The 16,495-nt window shown below is 36.7% G+C and overlaps 1 protein-coding gene across 1 annotated transcript in view; it reads left to right on the forward strand.

The window, feature by feature from the left end:
• The first annotated feature begins 263 nt into the window (after positions 1-263).
• LOC309627938 (uncharacterized protein) overlaps positions 264-16,495 on the forward strand; it is a 279,828-nt gene continuing 263,596 nt past the window's right edge. Inside the window, exon 1 of the mRNA XM_082390341.1 lies at positions 264-1,499. Within this exon, the coding sequence (XP_082246467.1) occupies positions 1,241-1,499 (259 nt within the window). The 5' untranslated portion in view covers positions 264-1,240. The remainder of the gene's footprint in view (positions 1,500-16,495) is intronic.

Consider the following 16,495-nt stretch of genomic DNA (forward strand, 5'->3'; position numbering starts at 1 on the left):
TGAATTTTCACAAATGTAACCAGCACCTAGCTTAAGAAACAGAAAATAAGCAGCACCCTAGAAGCCCTTTTCCTGGGACTGATGAAAGTAAGAACCAAAAATGGAAAATCAGTATGATGATGTTACCTTTAGTACAGGATAAAAAGAAGAGAGGAGGAAAGGAGGAAAAGACGGAAGGAAGGAAGGAAGGAAGAAAGGAAGGAAGGAAGGGTGGGAGGGAGGGAAGAAAGAAGGAGCTGGAACATGGAACACCTGGGGGAAAACGCCACCTTCCTATCCACCCTAAGGTCTTGAAAAATTTCATTTCTCAGGGAGTGGAGGGAGGATTTGGACTGGATGTTTCCACCTCTACCCAAGGTTCTCTGCAGACGCAGTACCAGCAGAGATGCAGTTGGACAAACACACAAAGCAGATCCGTTCAGACTTGCCTCATCCAGATGGAGCGGGAAAAGATGCAGATGGCGCCGAGTCACAAGAGGGCTTGAGTGGAACTGGAGCGAGCGTCCAGCACCAGTGCCAGGGGTCGGCAGCTCGAGCCTGACCGCAACAAGGAGCTCTTGACACGCGTTCAGCAGCTTCAGGAGCAGGAGGCCGAGGCGGACGAGGAGATGAAAGAGCAGCTGGAGCGCAACAGATGGCGGAAGCAGAGCCTGGACGCAGCCAGCGAGAGCCCGCGGGAGAAGGAGGGCCTGGCAGAAGCCAGCGAGACCATCAGCGCTTTAAAGGGGAAGATCTAGGAATGGCAGTGGAGTGCGGAGCTAGGAGGTGCAGTTGAAGTTCCCGGAGTCTGAGAAGCAGAAGCTGAAGGTGCGTGCAGCTGGACTTGCAGCACACACAGGCAAAAAAAAAAAATGACAGGAAGCTAGTCAGAAAATTTAGGAATTCCAGGCCGGCCAAGAAGGGAGAGCGGACCAGGAGCATAAGATTAAGGAGCTGGAGCATCAGTGATTCCTGCTGCGAGGCTGAAGAACCGGAAGTCTGAGCGGTGCCGCTGCCCAAGATGGCGGGAGCTGAACGAACTGAGGGAAGAGAAGCCTCCCCGCCGGAAGAGTGAGAGACCAACAAACAGGCAGCGCAGACAAGAACCGGAGGGGCTGCAGCGAAGGCTGGGACGTCAGGAGATGCAGGAAAATCTGCTGAATGTGGAGCTAGAGAAGGCGAGGCTGCTGGCGAAGCTGCAGAGCTGGGCGAGACCGGACCAGACCCTGGACCTGAACATTAGGACCCGGGAGACAGTTCCATGTTCTTTGTTGGGCCGCAGCAGAGAGAGCTTGCCCTGAAGCAAGCAAGGAGCAGCTCCATCACCAGCAGCGTCCCGGGCTGGAGAAGGTCAGGCAGCTGTTCGAGGAGGAGGTCCGCCAGGTCAGCGGTCAGCTGCTGGAGGAGAGGAAGAAGCGCGAGACTAGGGAGTCGTGGCCCAGAGACCAGCACCGGCCCTGCAGCTGAAGAAGGTGAGGAAGACGAGGCCCAGAGAGCGACTTGGCCGGAGCCCTTGGCAGGTAAGGGGCAGCATCCCGCCTCCGTTCCTTACCCAGACCCTGTGCAGCCTCCCTCCCGGGTGCACTTCTGTCCCTCAGAATCCCTGCCTTTGCCTTTGAGCATCTCCCTTCCACCTTTCCACCTGTACTTGGGCGGTACCCTGAAAGGAGTAGCTCTGTTGCTACCCGCTTCTGGCCGCCATCGAGTGGACGCTTCGGAACATCAAAAGTGCTTGCTGCGAGACAGTGGATACAGGTCTGTCCATTTCTGATGCTATGATTTCAAATTAGGAACTTGGAAAATGGTGTTAATTGCCTTTCTACCCCGATGAAAAGAATTGCGGCTTTCAGGGGCTTAGGGCGGGAAGGTGAGCAGTGGTGGCAGCAGGCGCCCAGGCTTGGAACAGGGCTCTGCCCTACCATTAGACGGGGCTTGGAGACGCCCTCTCTTCCTTCTTCAGGTCTTTGGAGTCACCTGTGCTTGCTGCTGGGTGGGTTTAGGTGACTCAGGCAGCTCCTGATTTTCTTTGTCCCTCAGCTGCCCTCTAAGCTAGGTTCCTTCTCCTCCACCTGTTCAGAAGGCTCGCATACCTTGTCTTACTGAGCACACCTCAATCCTTGTCCTGTCACTTCTCCACCACAGGCACAAGGCTGGGCTGCACCGGCCACACTGAGCTGTCGTAGGCTCGCCCCAGCTGTTTTCTCCAGACTTGCTTGATTGTGCACCCCTTTGTAAAAAAAATGTGCAGTATGCACGCCAATATGTGCATATTCATTTTTAAAGCATACGTGTGATCCACGGTCCATAATTAAATATTAAATAATTCAATATTGAATACATTTATTTTGAAAATTTTTTACAAATAAAATTACACAAAGTTTTTAAAATGCTTTTTTTTTTAATTGAAGTATAATTGACATATATAGCGTATTAGGTTCAGCCGTAAATGGAATGATTCTATATTTGTATAAGTTTTGAAATGATACCACAGTAAGTCTAGTTAACGTCAGTCACCATACATAGCTACAGATTTTTTTCCTCATGATGAGAACTTTTAAGATTTCTTCTCTTAGCAACATTCAAATATACAATACAGTAGTATTAACTATAGTCATCATGCTGTACCTACATTCCCAGTGGCTTATTTATTTTTTAACTGGAAGCTCATACCTTTTGACTACCTTCACCCATTTTGCCAGCCCCCAGCCCCTGCCCCTGGCAACTACCAGTCTGTTTTCTGTGTCCATGAGTTTATTTTTCTGGATTGTTTTTCAGATTCCAAATATAAGACAGGCTATACAGTATTTGTCTTTCTCTGTGTAATTTATTTCACTTGGCATAATGCCCTCGAGGTCCATCCATGTTGTCACAAATAGCAAGATTTCCTACTTTTTTATTGCTGAATAATATTATGTATATAATATTTAATTATATATATTATAATATATCACATATTCTTTATCTATTCATTCATTGCTGGACACAGGTTGTTTCCATGTCTTGGCTATTGTAAATAATGTTGCAGTGAACATGGGGGTGCATGTATCTTTGAGTTAGTGTTTTTTATTTTCTTTGGATAAATACCCAGAAGTGGAATTGCTGGATGATATGGTAGTTCTTTTTTTTAAGTTTTTGAGGAACCCCCATACTGTTTTCCATAGTGGTTGCACTAATTTACATTCCCACCAACAGTGTACAACTGTTCCTTTTTCTGCACATCCTTGCCAAAACTTTTTATTTCTTGTCTTTTTAATAATAGCTATTCTGACAGGTGTGAGGTTAAATCTCACTGTGGTTTTGATTTGCGTACACCTGATGATTAGTGATATTGAACATCTTTTCATGTACTTGTTGGCATCTGTGTGTCTTTTTTGGGAAAATGTCTATTAGGAATCTCTGCCCATTTTTTTAATCAGATTTGTGTGTATCTGTGTGTGTGTGTGTGTGTGTGTGTGTGTGTTTTGCTATTGAGCTATAATGCCTTCTTTATATATTTTGGACATTAGTACCTTATCAGATCTGTGATTTGCAAATATTTCCTCCCATTCTGTAGGTTGCCTTTTCATTTTGCTGAAGGCTTCCTTTGCTGTGTAGCAGCTTTTTAAATTGATGTAGTCCCACTTTTTTTACTTTTACATTTGTTGCCATTGCTTTTGGTGTCAAATTCAAAAAAAAAAATATCTCCAAGGCTAATGTCAAGGAGCTTACTGTCACCTATGTTTTCTGCTAGGAGTTTTATAGTTTCAGGTCCTACATTCAAGTCTTTAATCCATTTTGAGTTAATTCTTATGTGCAGCGAAAGATAGTAGTACAGTTTCACTGTCATCTGCAAATAGTGACAGTTTCAATTCTTCCTTTCAAAATTTGTATGCCTTTTGTTTCTTTTTCTTGTTTAATCGCTCTGGCTAGGACTCCCAGTACTATATCGCACAGAGTGGTAAGAGTGAGCATCCTTGTCTTGTTCCTGATCTTAGAGGGAAAGCTTTCAGGTTTTCACCATTGAGGATGACATTAACAGTGGGTTTGTCATATATGGCCTTTATTACACTACGGTACATTTCCTCTATACCCACTTTGTTATGAGTTTTTATCATAAATGGATGTTGAATTTCATCAAGTACTTTTTCTGCATTTATTGAGATGATTGTATTATTTTTTTATCATTCATTTTGTTAATGTAGCATATTACATTGATCAATTTGCTGTTGTTGAACCATACTTGCATCCTTGGAATAAATTCCAATTGATCACAGTGTATGATTCTTTAAATGCATTGTTGAATTCAGTTTGTTAATATTTTCCTGAGGATTTTTGCATCTATATTTATCAGTGACATTGGCCTCTAATTTTCTTTTCTTGTAGTATCCTTGTCTGGTTTTGGTATTAGGGTAATGCTGGCTTTGTGAAGTGAGTTTGGAAGTATTCTCTCCTCGTCTATTTTTTGGAAGAGTTTGAGATGGATTGGTATTCTTCTCTGAATGTTTGGTAGAATTCACCTGGCCCTGGACTTTTGTTTGCTGGGAGTTTTTTGGATTACTGATTCAATTTCCTTACTAGTAATCAGTCTGTTCAGATTTTCTTTCTTCATGATCCTGTCTTAATAGGTTATATGTTCCTAGGAATTTATCCATTACTTCTAGGTTGTTAGTGTGCCAAAGATTTTAAACTGCTAGAAGAAAGCACATCCCTCAGGAAAAAAAAAAAAATCACATTAAATCATGTTCTGAGCAAATATACACCTTATTCTGGCTCAAGGAGAATGAAACACATAGTAGAGTCTTTTTTTCAAAGTTAGCTCCAAAAATTAACTCCTCCTCCTTAGCTAAGGAGTGTCAACAAAGAACAACAAATTTGGTGCCACTTATGTAAGACATACTGGGAGACTAAAATCTAAAGTGTAACAGCATATTCCTTTTCACTCTTAAATAGGATTGTGCTTCTACAGGAGACTCCCTGAACAAATAATGCTATAATTTACCTGATACTTCTGTTGATTCAACTTCTGATATGAACTGCTAAAAATCCAAAACAAGTATCAAAATGTTTCAGCATGTCAGAATCAGCAGTCAACACAACTTTGATGTTTCTACATTTTATCTTATCTGCTTTGTAAATACATCAGTCTACTTATGAGTTCTAAATCCTAGTATTAAGAGTCTATTGCTACCTGACAGCCAGCTGTCTTTCTAAAACAGCCTTTTCCCTAGTATTTCTAAACTTCCATTGATCAAAACACCCAAACATATTCCTCAATAAAAGCAGACATCTGGTAATTCAAGTATACTTCACAAATGCTGAATTGTTAAAAGCTCCTTTACAATTCAGGAAGGCAAGTGTGATTTAATAAGTAATAAACCACACAGAATTTTTTTTTCAGGGAATGCACGTAAAAAATAGGAGGGTGAATAAACTGACAAGATGATTTCATTTACTCAAGTGACAACCTTGAAATAAACTAAAAATATACCCTGCCAAATTGATCTAAACTGAGGAAATGTCATTGTATAACTGTGGTTATGAATCACCTTCCCATGACGTAATATGACAAAGATTGTGTGTACCTGAAAATCTACTTAACACAATGAAAAGGGAGATTAAGCTTCTCTATCTATTTGAAAGCTATTTTCTCAGAAGTCTATATATTGGAAAATTTTTTTCTTTTCTAAAACGCATTTATTATTTTCAGTAAGAAGAAACCATTCAAAACTCTTATTACAATGGGGAACTTTTAACTCCCCAATTTTATGCTACCTTTTATTAGGCTAAAAATTAACTTTATATATCTTTTAACTAGCCCTTTTAAAGCTGAAAATATCTTTCAAAAATCTACACAATACAGCTTAAGCCTGTATAATAGTCCACTATGCCTAAAAATTACATAATAAAGTTCCTTGATAATAAATTCCATCATAATTAGTGGTGCCAGAGTACTCTCAAGAAAATAAAACTAGATTTTACCAGTTTGATTTCTCTTTGTTAACAAATTGATAAACAAATATTTATATTGTTTTTTTAGATAAATCCATGGCTATTTTCTTTTTAATATATATTTTTAAAATGACACATTGGGAACAATATGCATCTTATTACTTTACAACCTACAATAACTTCTACTTCTGGCTATATAACGGCATAACTGCAATCTTTTTTACTATATTTTACAAAGTTAAAATTGGCCTTCATTACAGATCATTTGAGAAGCACATTTCTATTCTACTGGAGTACAGATTAGAAGCAAGTTCAAATGGATTCTGCCCTGTTCCCCTCTTCAGGGGCTAAGCTTCCACTTTATGTACTATTATACAAAAGCATGTCCAAGTCCTCTCAACCCCTATTCTATTGGCTTTGAGGATTAATTAAATTATTAATACACTAAAATAAAATCTCTAGACACAACAAGGCATTCATTGCTCCAAACTGAACAATCAGTGGGTAGTTGGCTGGGTGCTAGTAACAAAATGTGCATATTGGCCCTGAGTTTGTTTCCACACAGATTCATGGTATTTTGACCTGTCCAACCACACCTAGCCTCTCATCCATTTTGTTTGCCAAAGTTAAAGGGCTCAGTTTTCTCTCTCCAGTTCCATAGAACCTGAATTTCCAAGGCACTGGTGTCCCTTCTCCTTTTATGTAACTTCCTCAAACAATTATCAAATTTCTGCTTCTGAAAAACTCTTCTTAAAAAAACATGCATTTGAATCTTTTCGACTAATGCCGTAAGCATAGCCCTTTGTCTGACTTTGTAATAAATAAATCTAACTATTCAGGGCAAAAAAGAAGAGGTACATGAAGTACAATTTAAAAAAAAGACCAAGAAGAAGAGAAAAGTGCACAGATTAATATTCTGTATATTATCTCAACCAAGTTTTTAATACTTGAAAATTTATTTTTATAAAACTATCTATTCTTAAAAAAAAAAAAAAACCCAAAAAACTATCTATTCTTATTTTATATATTTTGAACTGAAATTAAGAAGGAAGCAAGGGCAGAACACATGTGGTGGTAGAGCCAGTAATCAAAATCAGTTCTGTCCAATTTTAAACTTCTTTACACTAGACTCAGTTTTTTTGATCAGTCCATTTCACTTACACCACAATAATGGAATACATGAGTAAGTAACATTTTCATACCTTTCATTTATTCTTTTCTGGTTGGCAGCTAACCGGGATAATTGGAAGTTGTAGGTGACATGTTCAGAACGAATCTACTCCATAGAAAGCAATCTGCGTTAGTTACAAGACTAAGACTAAGGTTGAAGAAACACCCTAAATAAATGAAATATATAAATAAATAAAAATATTATCTAGCTTACTCAGACAGAAAAGCCTGTAGGGCTTCAAGTTTAAAAATAAAATTAGTCTGCAAATGATATTCACATAAATTGCAAAATAAGATAGGGGTTAGGATATGAGACAACATTACAAACATTTGTTTTTCTAGTATATTAGAATAAAATGAACATTAAAACAATATAAATCAGATTAGCATCTTAAGATGTCAAATTTTTTCCTATTTTCAATATTTTACTATTACTTTTTCTTTGCAGAGAGAACTGTATTGGATGGAAAGAATAAAATTTCATTCCACGTACTTTACCTTGGCCAAATACAAATGACTTAGAATGGTGTTTATCTTATTAATCTAAATAGCATTAGGGAGGGGAGAGAAATGAACAGAAGTACAATTCTTATTTCTGAGTCTGCAAATGGAAATAGTTATCAGACTATAGTCTAACCGTGTGATCGGCTGAATAGAAATAAGGGAACAATGTGCATGATTTGTTAACTAGGTTTATCCTATGAAGTGTAATAATGTAATTGTCTGCTACATCAAACAAATAGAAGTATGCAGATTTATTCACTTAGTTTCATCTGAGAAATGTCCTAATTCTTTTTTATTTGTTTTTTATAATTTATTTTATTTTTATTATGCTAGTATATATTCCGAAGGAAGAAAAAAGAAAAAGAAACATGAGCTATTTTCTACAAATGATTTTAAAATTCTATTTTGGATTTTAAAAATTTATTTATAATAAAGCTAATTCCAGTAAGGAGCTATTAAAGTGTTTCTAGTGGTATATTCATTCTCAACCACATGACAAACACTTTTTAATACAACATGATATTTTAGGGTCAGGTATACATAAAAGTTAAGCAATGCTATTTACTTTGTGTTATGCTTCCAAATTGCTATCTATCGGGGACAGCATGTTATAATGAGCCCTCTGTAGTTCTTGACTACAGTAAGCTCTGTGCAGGCAGGAAGCACACTGATCTGGTCACTATCAAGGGAATAGATTCATCATTAAATTTACACGTTTATGTATAAAGAAATTAATCTACTAGTTAAATAGATGATTCTAAAAGACAACTAACCAAATGCCAACTTATAAAAAAATAAAACAAGCTCTGAGCTAAAATCAGGATATTTGATCTCTTATTTTGTCTTACAAGTTTTGTTAATCTAAATACTTGCTTAGATAGGCTTTTTTACGTTTGCTTCTTCTCCAAGTGCTAAGCAAGACTCTTTTTTACAAGTCTCCATTCACTGGTCATCACTTTGCAAAATTACTTGCCACTGTGACATAGTTATGAGTTAATTGGTTTGTAAACTCTGCTTTAATTCTTTGATCACTTGCTTACTGCTCTGCTTTTGTCTTCACTGTCAATCAGAGATCAACCTTAACTTTTCCCAGGTTATAATTCAAAGCTGTCTTGCTGGATGTCAAGTCAACCATATATCAGATTTCAAAATTAATACTGTACACTCTATCATATGATTCTGTATCTTCCTCTTTTGTCTGAAATGTATTCCCTATTTCCATTTATTACATGGCACCTTATTTCTTAAAAGTGCCAGATAGTATGTTACTCTTAATGAATTAAATTCATTTATTTTAAAAAGGCAACTGTAGACAGAGCAGTATTCAAATAATTTTATAGGAGTTTCTTTAGGGGATTATTGTGTGTAGAACATTCACAGAAGGAGATGGGGAGAAGACTAGGGGCATCAGAGTAGGGGCAATGAAATCTTGACAAGGGAAGCAGATTTGAACCAATCTGACTAACTTCAGTTCCTTCACAGCTGGTCTATGACTAGATCTGGATATGCAATTAAGGTGTTGGGTGTGTGTATATGTATGTATGTATGTGTGTGTGTGTGTGTGTGTGTATGTGTGTGTTTGCAAGGGACAGTGAATACATAAATCAATCTTTCTTCTCACCTATCAGAAAAAACTTAACAGGTAGCCAAAAAAGAAGAAAATGATAAGTATATTGCATTTTAGTTTTATGTCTCTTGTAATTAAAATTGACAAACAAAAATATATACCTTCTCTTACTTATGGGTTAAGATTTAATTCTCTGAGGCCAGGAATGGCAGCGATAAACATCTATACTTATGTGTAGTTTGTAAGACTTTTATTTGAAGCAGGCTAAAAATAAAAATATAAACAATATTTAAAAAGGAATTTCTATGGAAAAATCTCTGATGTACAAGAATTCCAAAATATTTATGTAGATATCTCACTCTGAAGGAAGTGGAGCATAGCTCTCCACTCCAAAGTGGACCGTGCATTGTGACATCCTTCCAAAGGCTACAGTACGGAAAGAGGTGGGGGTATTAACATTACAGTAGAAAACTCAGACAAACACTACCTCAGCCAGGCAATCAAGGTCAACTTCAACATCGAAAAGTCATGTTGATATATGTATTCTTGATATGGTGTAATAAGAATGGCAGTTTTCCTATTGGTCTTCCTCATTAAAATCCATAACCAGTTTAATTGTGAGAAAACCACCAGACAAATCCTAATAATGGGATATTCTGCAAAATACTTGACCCAGTACTCTGAAAAACTGTTCAGGTCATCAAAAACAAGAAAAGTTTGTGAAATTGTCACAGTCAAGTGAGTCGTAGCTTTGAGACATGATAACTAAATGCAGTGTGGTATCTGGGATGGGATCTTGTGGCATAAAAATGATATTAGGTAAATCTTAGAAAATCTGAATAAATCATGGACTTTAGTTAATAATAATGTATCAATATTGGTCCTTTAATTATAAGAAATGTACCATACTACCATGTTAATAATCGGGAAAATTGGATGTGGATAATTATTTCTATAAATCTAAAGCTATTCTAAATTAAATAGTTTATTTCTAAAAAGCAATATCATAGTCAAATGATTAATTACATATACATATTTATTAATTTCATTCACTAAAACCAATAAATAGATATCGCTCTGAGTTATATACATGAAAATATTTTTCTGTGATTTTCCTTATTGATATCATTCAAATATTTATCAAATCTATATATATGTATATTTATATCATATTTTCTCAACTATTTCACCATAAGTTTGATGTCACTGTATACAAACCAAAAAAGGTCAGGTGAGATTGTGTATAAGAGGTTACCAAAGTATAGTTTTGTTCCCACCCTGCCCACCTCCATTTTCTTATCTTGAGGGGAATGACACACAGACATCAAATCAATTGAGTGTGATGCAGTGAATATTAATTGACATCTACTAAATATCAAGTGTTTATGAATAACCCAATGAAAATAATGCAGTCTTCCCTCAAGGTGCTTACAGTTTAAAAATGACAAGAAACAATCACACCACATAGTGTGATTCTTCCATGATAGGAGTAAATAAAGGGTCATTATGGGAAGACACACCAGGCCAACTAACCAGTTCTGGGGTGGGGGGGCATGGTTGTCCAGAATAATACTGACATCCAAAAATTATGTTGGAATTAGCCAGACAAACTGGTTGAAAATTATTTAGGCAAAGAAAATAACACATGTAAATTCCAGGAATAAAAGCAGGGCTTATTCAGGAACTATAAATAGTTCACTGTCTCAAACATACAGAATGCATAAGAGAGATGGTGACGTTGGGGAAAGAGATCATACAGAAGGGATCTTTTAACATTTGTTGAAGAACCTGATTTTACCTTCATGGCAATGAAGAACAAGTGGAGAATTGTGCCTTCCTTTTGCCTTTCTTCCTTCCTTCTTTATTCAATCATCAAAGACTTTTCATCAAGAGAGTAACATGAGAGAATTTCCTTAAAAATGAATAAACCACACACCTATTAGAGTGGCCAAAATCCAAAACACTGACAACACCAAATTCTGGTGAGGATGTGGAGCGACAGGAACCCACAGTAGTTAATGGTAGGAATGCAAAATGGTATAGCCACTTTGGAAGACAGTTTAGCAGTTTCTTATAAAACTAAACATACTATTACTATATGATCCAGCAATTGTGCTCCTTGGTATTTACCCAAAGAAGTTGAAAACCTAGGTCCACACAAAAAACCTGCACATGAATGTTTATAGAAGCGTTATTCATAATTGCTAAAACTTGGAAGCAAAAGAGGTGTCCTTCAATAGGTGAATGCATAAAGAAACTGTAGTACATCAGTGCAATGGAATATTATTCATTGCTAAAAAGAAATGAACTTTCAGGGCATGAAAAGACATGGAAGAAACAAATGCATATTTCTAAGTAAAAGAAGTCATTCTGAAAAGGCTATATACTATATGATTCCAACTAGGTGACCTTCTGGAAAAGGCAAAACTATGGAAACAATAAAATGATCAATGGTTGCCAGGGTGTTAGAGGGTAGAGAAGAAGAGAGAAATGACTAGGAGGATCACAGGGGATTTTTAGAGCAGAGAAAATACTCTGTATGGTACTCTAATGATGGATCCATGTTATTTTACATTTGTCCAAACCCATAGAATATACAATCCCAAGAGTGAACTGCAATGTAAACTATGGACTCTGGGTGATAATGAGGTGTCAACGTAGATTCACTGATGGTAACAAATATACCACTATGATGGGGCATGTCAATAACAAAGGAAACTATGCCTGTGTGGGGGCAGACAGTATATGGGAAATAAAGTCTACTAAAAAAAACCAAAGCAAACAAGAAAACAGCACCAAGCCTGACCCCCAGATATATATCTCCTGGAATAATGGGAAATCTCTATACTTTCCTCTCAATTTTTCTGTGAACCTAAAACTTCTCTAAAAAATAAAGTCTTAAATAAGTAAATCTGGCTTTATTGTGGAGAGTAGACTTAGAGGGTAGAAAGACTGAAGAGTATGGATAAAGAACAATTAATGGATTAATTCAATTAATGTTTTAATTAATCATGGCCTGAATGGAGGGAACAGCTAGCCATGAGTTGAAGTCAGAGGAAAATAGGGTCGAAAGATCTGAAGAGATTTGCATAGATTTAGTGAGTCACTGGCTCCCTCAATGTTTTATCCTTACACCAGGAATCAAAGTCAAAGTCTTGACATAATTTACAAAATCTTTAGTTCACCTTGTCCTTGCTAATATATCAGGTTCATCTAAGATGTTCTCTATCACTATGGTCATCCATCAATACTAATTTTCTTTCTGTTCTGTGAATGTGCCCAGAAATGTATATATGTACATTGGTTCTTTCTTCTTTCTGGAATAGACCCTGTTCCTTTATCTTTGCATGGCTGACTTCACCTGACAATGATCTTTTCATCTTAGATTATCATCTCCTCAGAGAGACCTTTCCTCAGTGATTCCTCACCCACCCTCCATTCACACTCTGTCACAGGACTCTTATATTCTTCTTTGGAATTATGACAGTCTGAAATTATTTTGCTCATCGATTTACATGTCTATGAGTTCTTTACTTCACTAGAATGTAAGTTTCATGAGGACAGAAATATTTTATGCATCATAGGGTCTGGGAGGTACTCAATAAGTGTTTGCTGATGGATGTATGAATCAATGCAGAAGATTTAGCCAGAGAAAGAGGAGGCAAGAATGACTCTTAGATTTGGCTTTAGCAACTATTTGAATAGTTAAGCAATTCAGTTAAACTATAAAGGAGGATGAGTAAGTTTGTGGGAGAGGAAGATGAATTCAATTTGAGATGTTTTCAGCTTGAGGTATTTATAGGACAACAGAGAAGAGATGTCCATTTGACATTGTAGATTTTCCTGGTTTACAACAAAAGATTTAGGCTGGGGATACATTTGAATAAGAACAGAAAAATCATAATTGTCCATCAAAATTCAAGTTTGATTGCACTGAAATATCATTATATTAAGTAAAGTTTCTATCTGCTAAGAATGGGATTTGAGTTTGCATCCCAGAAACTAATAGTCAAAACAAGAAAAATATTAGTGATCTAAGGGCCACATTAAATTTTTATTTGATATTATCAAAACAAGTTTTTTTTAAAATTTTCATCTAATTCCTAATTCCTTTATCTTCCCTCTTTTACTGTTATAAAAAACTGAGTGAAATAGTAAGTCCATAGTCCCTCAAGGTCCTGCCTATGATATGACATTATACATATATATATGTGGAAAGAGGTGGGGGCAGTGAGAGAAGGTATGCTATCCATTTTTGAGAGGGAAATCTAGTAATTGTGCCTTGGAATATTTACCCTTTGGCAGTGGAGCTCATATGGTGATAAATGTTTTCCCTGATGTGTGGAAGGCCCACAACATGAAAAGAAGAGTGAAGACTAGTAGGGTGAGAAAAAGTAGAGTGCTATGAGCATTTTTAGTAATTGTACTTGTATTTTAATCATGTGACCCAACTCTTTAGATGTAATATAATATGGGTAGAATACAACACCACTAAATAAGTGTAGCAGAAGACTAATATTTACGGATATCACCAGGACACCAGGCAACCTATGACCTCACAACAGCTCTGCAAGGTATTGTTAGCCTATATTAGAGATAACGAGATTGAATTTCATCAAGATTAACTTCACAAAGCTAGCAAATGGCTGAGTTGTGATTTGAAAGAAGATATATCTGATTTCATAGACTATGTTCTTAGCACCATACCATGCTGCCTCCCTTGTCAAACTTACTTCCCCTGCATTAACTTTTAAATCCATCCAACATATTTATTGACTGCTTACTATGTGCTAGGCACTCTGTTAGAGCTTGGGAGACATAAATTAACTAAATAGACAAATATTTTTCCTCTCGTGGTTCTTACATGTTAATGATGAGCAAAGTCAATGAGAATAATTAATACATAAATTAGGTAGATTATTATAAGGTGATGATTGCTATAAAGCAACAGATTTAGGTAAGGGGAATATGGATGCTGGGATAGGGGCAGTAGTTGTAATTTTAAATAAAAATGTCAGAATAGACCTCACTGAGAAAAGTGACATTTGAGCAACAACTTCATGGGAATAAACGAATAGCAATGAGGATATCTGGGAGAAAGGTGTTCCTAGCAGAAAGAATACTAAATGCATATGCCCTGTCAAAATCAAAGTCCTAGCAGAGAATACATAGTTCATTCAAAATGGGTAACTGGAGAAGAGTTTAATAAAGGAACTATTTACAAGTGTGTGAACATTGTGTAGGGAAGCCACAGGAAAAGCATAATATCCTAGGGCTAGTGACAAAATGAGGGGATGAGAGAGCAGTTAAGACAAAGAAAGCAATGTAGAAAGATCACAGCCTCACAGGAGCTCCAATAGCCTTTGCTTGAGGAACTCAGTCCACTTGCACTGACCCCACTGGGAAGGAGCCAGGGTTAAAACATGTGGACCTCTACCCTCTTTCCTCCTGATCCTGTCTTGATGATCCCCATTGGCTGAACAGAGAAAGGTGGAGAAACATGAAGAGAGGATCTAGATAGGCAAACCAAGTTCTCCAGCCCAGATCTTAAGGTCAAAGACATGCCATGTCTTTTCCAGCAGGCATAAGCAGATTGAGCAAACTGAGTACAAGGGAGAGTGGTAGGAAAAGAGTGTGAAATGCAGTAGATGGGAGGCACAACAATCAAGGAAAGAGTGAGTTTTAATTTCGATTGAAATTTCAGTTTGAAATTACATGGGTACATGTAGCTATTGATGATGAAATTTCCAAACATCCTTACTAATTTTACACTTTACATGAAAAGTGTATTTCTCATTTGAAGAATTTCCAGAATTTAGTAGCTCTTTGAATGGAAAGAAAGCCAGAAATTCTCTAAAAAGAAAAATAACTAATTTAACATTAAAAATCAATGTTGTACTGTGTTTAAGACTCTGGGCCCCTGTCACAAGCCAGCTTATACTGAAATCTGTAGTTTCTATTTTCATATTACGTGATTTACAGTGTTGACCTAAAACAGGCTACCAGTTTTTTCTCCAGTAAAAATAGGTTTATTTGTGATCAGCAGATCATTGCAATGTGGGGTCTGCAACCATGACAAGCCACATGCAAGTTCCCAGCAAAAATGTTGAGAAGAACTCTTTTTATAGAGGGTAAAGGAAGTTGGGAGGGCTCTAGTAAAGAGTCCATGGCTTTTCATTGGCTGAGTCCTTGCCAGGAAAGAAGAGGAGTCTTTCTTTTTCCTGTTGGGCTCTGCTGTAGTCACAGCGCATGAGAACTCCCCATTCTGGCCTCCTGACAGTATTTAATTGAAGTTTCTGTTTATTCTTTTTTTTACATTATTTACTGTAACCTTTCTAAGCTGTAATTTTATCATCTAAAAATTAAGAATAATAATAAAACAGTTTAAAAATGTTGCTATAAAGATTGAATGAGTTAATATAAATATAAAGCAGTTATTATAATCCCTAGCACACTCCTAGAAGTCTAAAGACAGTATTAGTTTGTAAGCTAAAATATATTTCTTAATCTTCCTCCAGTGCGTCACATAGTACCTTTCAGAAATTTAAGAATAACTCAAGGAAAGGAGATATCCACCCATGCTAATCCTAGTAGTGTACGATGAGATCCAATATAGAGTAGATAGCCACTTTTATCTACCAGACATTTTTCTAAATATTTTACAACACTGTTGAAGTGCAAGAACAGCTAGAATGAAGGGAAAAACATTGTGAGTAGACAGTAGTTTCATCCAATCTACAGGGCAATTAAAACAATTCAAATGTAAGCAAGTTCACATTAGCATGTGCCTTTAGGAACTTCTGAGTTTTGTCCCAAATCCTGGCCTATAATTTGGGATTTCCTCTATTCAAGTAAAAAGTTACAAAGTGTGTAAAATGAAGTGTTGGAAACTCCATATACATGGGGCTGCTCATTTAACTGGGGATTGTCTCTCTGTGTTATTGTTTTGTCAATTGAGAACCTAAGTGTCTTTGAAGTATAACCTTCTGACCACTCATTTTGACATAGAGCTGCCAGGCATCATGCATCGCAATAAGTGACAGTCCTAAGATTAAACTATCATTTCCTTATGAAGATTGTGAAGGTACTTTTACTTATAATTAGTATGCATGCTTTGACGAACCAGACATTTGCAGCACTCTTTCAAATAAAAAGACTAATTAACTATAAATTAATATTTATAAGGCAATCTAGTGCCTGAATTTGACTATACATATAGAAAGATGATTCCAAAAAGAAAAACAATAAACTAGGGTTAGCTGTCTTTCTGGGGTTTAAAAAAAAAAAAGTTTAAATAAGATCTGATCTGTTTTTTTCTTTCCTGGTTTGAAGTATTTTATTTTGGGC

The sequence above is a fragment of the Balaenoptera borealis genome (assembly GCF_965194805.1).
Source record: "Balaenoptera borealis genome assembly, chromosome: 4".
NCBI lineage: Eukaryota > Metazoa > Chordata > Mammalia > Artiodactyla > Balaenopteridae > Balaenoptera > Balaenoptera borealis.